At 41.9% G+C, this 5,731-nt stretch overlaps 1 protein-coding gene across 1 annotated transcript; it reads left to right on the top strand.

Annotated features, from left to right (window-relative positions):
• The first annotated feature begins 1,982 nt into the window (after positions 1-1,982).
• On the top strand, positions 1,983-4,277 carry LOC121613361 (cytosolic sulfotransferase 3-like). The gene is made up of 8 exons (XM_041946728.1): positions 1,983-2,080; positions 2,193-2,328; positions 2,439-2,567; positions 2,814-2,914; positions 3,162-3,288; positions 3,393-3,490; positions 3,591-3,765; positions 3,859-4,277. Exons 1-8 carry the CDS (start codon positions 2,060-2,062, stop codon positions 3,969-3,971), a joined length of 900 nt encoding a protein of 299 aa, XP_041802662.1. The 5' UTR covers positions 1,983-2,059; the 3' UTR covers positions 3,972-4,277.
• Positions 4,278-5,731: the final 1,454 nt, after the last annotated feature.

The following is a 5,731-nucleotide window of genomic DNA, read 5'->3' as shown; positions in this document are numbered from 1 at the left end:
TCGGAAGAATCTGACAGCGAAAAAGTAGCTGTTCAGGAACAGGTAAAAAGTGGGAGAGATAGAGAGGTAATTATCAGCAGGTGGGGCAGAAGTTACACACGCACAAACATACACATTCAGAAACATATATCAGACACATCTCCATGTAGGAACTGGTTGGGCTGCTTGTTCAAAATACTTGGGACAATTTGATAAATGTGTAGTTCAAGCAGACACACACACAAACAGATGAAGACACACACATACGCAGTCACACACAACGATAGATACATACACAGAGACACACTAATTGCTCAGAATTTCTCCCCCTAGAGTGGATGGCATCATCAGTTAGAGTTTAAGAGCCAGTGAGAAATCGCCTGAATTTTTTTTTTAATTGCTGTAAAATCAAAATGGTGAATAGGAGACACATAATTTTTGGATCTTTTTGGAGACAAACCTTTCTTCTCTCGTCAAAGTTCAATTTGAAAGGGTTAGCCCCCACCAAAATTGAAATAAAGAGGGATCTCGCACCAGCTGCCCTGCTCTGCTGCTCCATGTAATCCAATGCTCCATGCTCCATGTAAGGTGTGCTCCAACACACCTGATTCAAATGCTCAGCTCGTTACTGGGCTCTGCTGAGTGCTGCCTGATAACGAGCCATTCATTTGAATCAGGTGTGCTGGAGCAGGGATACATCTAAAACATGCAGGGCAGTGGTACTCCAGGACCAGGCTTGAGAAACAGTGGTATAGATAACACCAGCAGCCCCCTCGTGCCACTGTCAAAATTTCGGCTGTGCCGGAATTGTCTAGTTTATTTTATCCTTGTACTTATCCATGAAGCTATACTGAGCACTTTCTGTCCTTTCACTGTGATCAACGACCAATTGGTTTGATGTGTGTTTTGTTTGTACGTGGTTTGCTGTGAATCACTCTCTACAAAACAAATCTACCCTCGGGTATAAATAAAGCTTGAACCTTGAACCTTGTAACGTTTTGAAACAATTTGACAGTTTTACTTGTGTAAATGTGTCATGCCACACAATAAATCTTTCTCAAAATAATGTGCAAGGGACACTAAAAGGTTTTGACATATGCGCAGCTGTACACTGGCTGGGCTACGTGCTTGCATGAGGATTTTTGGAAATGGGCCAAGACTCTTTATCTACACAAATGGGTAAAAGGGAATTCAGGACACTGTAGAAATGCTGTTCTGTAATGTGCCAGAACACAGCTGTGGATCTTTAAAAGAGAAAGAATAGCGTATGTTTTGTGTTGAAGCCATTCACTGTGGAGTCACTTCCCAAGTGGCTGACATTGTTTAAGTGTGCTTACATTATCTTCAAGTCCAAATCTTTTTAAACTGTTCAAAGACTATTTACCTTCTACCTCACTAGTTAAAAGGAAATAAAATCATGTTTTTTTTTTCATTTCATGGGAATGAAAACCTCTTTTTATGGCTCATATGGGATTGCTTATATCTTTTATCTGTACCCACCATGTGCCATTTCTAGCGAAGTGCAATTTGTGTATGAACTGTGTCACTGTTTCTGGCAGTATATTTTACAGCAATTTTTGTCATACTTCATAGTGGCGATATATATTTTTCATATATTTTTATTTTATATAGTCCTGTGTAAAATGTACACATATATAGCCAGCTTTTCTTTATGTGTTTGTATTTTGTATTTTCTATATTTCTGTTGCTAGTGTTTCCAACTGCTGTACCTGCTGCCTGTAACACCCAAATTTCCCCGGCTGGGGATTAATAAAGTCTATCTTATCTTACCTTATCTTATCCTGTGCTGAGACTTGTCTAGATATTTCTTTGTTGAAATTCTTGAAACACCACCCAGAACAAACATGACTGTGTTGAATCAAGGGTAAGAGCCCGGGAAATCTGGACGGACAGGGAGGAGCTGGACTTTCAGCTATCACAGCCGTAACTGAGCCAGCAATGAAAAGCAAGGCAGTTATGTAACGAGTGAAGAGAGGTATGAATATCGCCTGCTTGCCGGAGAAAAATTACAGCAGGACAAGAGTGTCAGAAATACAGTGAGAAACCAGCAACAATCAGAATGTCTGCTGATCCGGACAAGGTAGAGTGGTGTTTGCATTCTTTTCCCCACAATCAGATTACTGCAGTTTGACACTCTCAAACAATGATCATGTGTTTTGTATGTTTTGATTCTTTTCTCTTTTTTTTTAAAGATGGATTTTCCTCGACCTGAACTGTTTGATTTCCATGGAGTCTCAATGATCCATTATTTCACTGACAACTGGGAGAACATTCAAAACTTTCAAGCCAGGCCAGATGATATACTTATTGCAACATACCCCAAAGCTGGTCAGTCCACACCAACAGTCAATATAAAAGCTTTACAGCTCCTAATGTGTGTATAGAGGTGAGGGGTTGGGATCATTTTCCCCCTCTCTCTGTCTCTGTCTTTCTTGAAGGAACCACATGGGTCTCCTACATCCTTGACCTGCTGTATTTTGGCCAGACATCCCCAGAGCGTCAGACATCCATCCCGATTTATGAAAGAGTACCTTTCTTGGAGATTGTGAAGTCAGCTGTGGATACAGGTTCAACAGATGATCAAACACACTCACCATATTTCACAAACAAGCTTCATAAGCATACAAACACTTAATCCGATGTAATCTACAGTGTACTGTGTGGTTAATTCTTTTCCTAAAAAGCGTTTTTATGCTTTTCATTAGTGTCATGTCTCTTTAAAAGAAGCTGTATTTCCTGCAGTTTGACAGGGGGAAAAAAACTACTTACCACTCTACGGGATGTGCTTTCTCCATCTCTGTCTCTTCATATAGGAGTTGAACTGGCGAACAACCTTCCCACCTCTCCACGGCTCATTAAAACTCATTTTCCAGTCCAGTTTGTGCCAAAGTCCTTTTGGGAGCAAAACTGCAGGGTCAGTAGTTTGTGTGTTATTTGCATGATATCAATGTATGATCACAGGATGATTAAATAGAGGAAAAAGTGACTTCAGCAGCATTAAGGACTCATATTTCATTTAAAGGCTGAATGATGACAAAGGGAAGCAGGAAAATTTGAGGCTTGTCTACCTCCATTTCCAACAAACACTCAAATTTGTGAAAGAATATCATGTCGGCTGTCATGTGGATGTCAGGTATTTAAATTTTTTTCTTCTCCTATAGATCGTCTACGTGGCCCGCAATGCCAAAGACAACGTGGTCTCTTATTTTCATTTTGAGCGCATGACTCTGGCCCAGCCAGATCCTGGAGACTGGAGCAGCTACCTCCACAGATTCAAAGAGGGAAAGAGTATGAAATACAATAATAATAGAGTTGTTTTTAATGGAACAGACTCACACAGATTTGTACTGAACACTGTTGATGTGTTTTCATGTATTGTTCTGTTGCTTCAGTTGTGTTTGGACCCTGGTATGACCATGTGAACGGCTGGTGGAAGAAGAAACAGACTTACTCAAACCTCCATTACATGTTCTTTGAAGATATGGTTGAAGTACGTCAGTAGTTTTTGTTGGTTCTTCCTGTGGAGCCTCCTTTGCTAAAGGTCTGCTCTAGGCTAACACAGTGATGATATGTGACCATTGTGTTTCCAGGATACTGGACGGGAAATAGACAAACTCTGCCGCTTTCTTGGTTTGTCTCCTTCAGTGGAGGAGAAGAAACAAATTACAAGTGGAGTGCAGTTTGATAAAATGAAAAAGAACAACATGACCAACTATTCTACTGTCTCAGTTATGGATTTCAAAGTATCTCCTTTCATGAGAAAAGGTAACTTGATGCCTTCATAACCAAATGCATGTGAAAAAAATCAGATTCCCACCTTTTGCTAAAATACCTGACTGATTCTCTGTGGTTCTGCAGGGAAGGTTGGTGACTGGAAGAACCATTTCACTGTGGCCCAGAGTGAAGAGTTTGATGAAGACTACAAGAAGAAGATGAAGGATCCTACACTTCAGTTTCGCACTGTTGTCTGAACAGGATGGGACAGACTGTGTTTTTGCGGAGGCTGGTCATGATTGACTGGACGTGTGGCATTTCTGTAAGAATTATCAAAATATATTTGGCTCTCATGTGACAGCAGGGGTGTGGAGTGTGTCTCCTTGTGATTTTTGTCTGAATGATGGCTGTGAACTACATATAATGAGGCACAGTGCAAATCCAATAACTAGTAATTTTTTGAGGTAAACATGTCTGCCATCACAAGACAATGTATTTGTATAAAATATTTGACAATGAGCATTTCATGAACCAAGAATTCTTCAACACAGAAAACATGTAAACTAAATGAGACCAAGAGATCAGTGAGATCAATAAAATGAATGCAATGATTTTCATATCCATATTTTATATTTCCAATAAAACAAGAAGAACTCATTTGTTTGTTTATATTCTTGTCTTCCATGTTTAAGACATTTAAGCACAAATTAATCAGAAAATAAGTAAAAAGTGTGGAGGGTATGTGTTGTGGCAAGCGTAATCCAAAACATGGAAGAGAAGTCCAAAATCGAGAGAAGAAACAAGTCCACAGAGAATAAGGCAATAATCAGATAAGGCAAACAAAATCCAAACTAAGGGGACTCCCTTAGTGGAGTTTGACACAGGCAAAGTACAAGGAAATTAAAATTCAACTCCAAAATAACAGAAACCCAGGGATACAACACACATGGACAGCAACAGCTGACACAAAGGAACAAAGACAAACTGACAAACACCGAGGGGAAAACACGGACTTAAATACACCCAACGAGACACAGGTGAAACAACTCAAACAATAACTTGGGCAGGAAAACACAGAAAGTAAAGCAAAAGATGACACATGACACATTTCTCTTCTCATGTCCCTTGCGTGCAGTGAAAGGGGAAACTTGGCAGTGTTGGGAGATATACTGCTGAGTCAAAAAACCTGCTCGTTTACCCTTGTGTGGTGAAGCTAGTCCACCATCCCACCAACTTGTTGTCCCCACATGCTTCAAAACCACCACCATCATCCCTGTCCCGAAGCAGTCGTCGCCCTCCTGTTTCAATGACTAACATCCGGTAGCACTCACTCTCATCCTCAAGAAGTGCTTCGAACGGCTAGTGTTGAAACACATCAAGACTGTCCTCCCACCCTCCCTGGACAACTTCCAGATTGCGTATCGGCCCAACTGCTCGACCGATGATGCCATCTCCACTGCCCTCACACATCTGGACAAAAAAGACTCTTACGTCAGAATGCTGCTCATAGACTTTAGCTCAGCATTCAACACAATCATCCCTCAACAGCTCATTACAAAACTGGACCAGCTGGGATTAAACAGCTCTCTGTGCAACTGGCTGCTGGACTTCCTGACTGGGAGACCTCAGGCTGTTCGGGTCGGCAGGAACACATCCAGCACCACCACACTGGACACGGGGGCCCCCCAAGGATGTGTGCTGAGCCCCCTCCTCTTCACTCTGCTGACCAACGACTGCACACCTTCGCACAGCTCCAACCTCCTTGTCAAGTTTGCCGATGACACAACTGTGGTGGGTCTCATCAGCAACGACGACGAGGCGGTCTACAGGAGCGAGGTGAGCCGCCTGGCCTTGTGGTGTGAACACAACAATATCTCTCTGAATGTGGAGAAGACGAAGGAGATTGTTGTGGACTTCAGGAGAAGATGCCCCCAGTATGCCCTCCTTACCATCAATGGTGCTACGGTGGAGAGGGTAAGCAGCACCAAATTCCTGGGTGTGCACGTCACTGAGGACT

The sequence above is a fragment of the Chelmon rostratus genome, chromosome 10, assembly GCF_017976325.1.
Source record: "Chelmon rostratus isolate fCheRos1 chromosome 10, fCheRos1.pri, whole genome shotgun sequence".
In the NCBI taxonomy this organism is placed as follows: Eukaryota; Metazoa; Chordata; class Actinopteri; order Chaetodontiformes; family Chaetodontidae; genus Chelmon; species Chelmon rostratus.
Note: the sequence above shows the minus strand (reverse complement) of the source record. Positions and strands in the feature narration are given on the sequence as shown.

Excerpts from the sequence above, each read along its gene's own strand:
- LOC121613361 (XM_041946728.1), top strand. The coding sequence starts at position 2,060 with ATGTCTGCTGATCCGGACAAG. Across the intron at positions 2,081-2,192 it reads TGTCTGCTGATCCGGACAAG|ATGGATTTTCCTCGACCTGA; the intron begins GTAGAGTGGTGT and ends TTTTTTTTAAAG. Across the intron at positions 3,491-3,590 it reads TCTTTGAAGATATGGTTGAA|GATACTGGACGGGAAATAGA; the intron begins GTACGTCAGTAG and ends TTGTGTTTCCAG.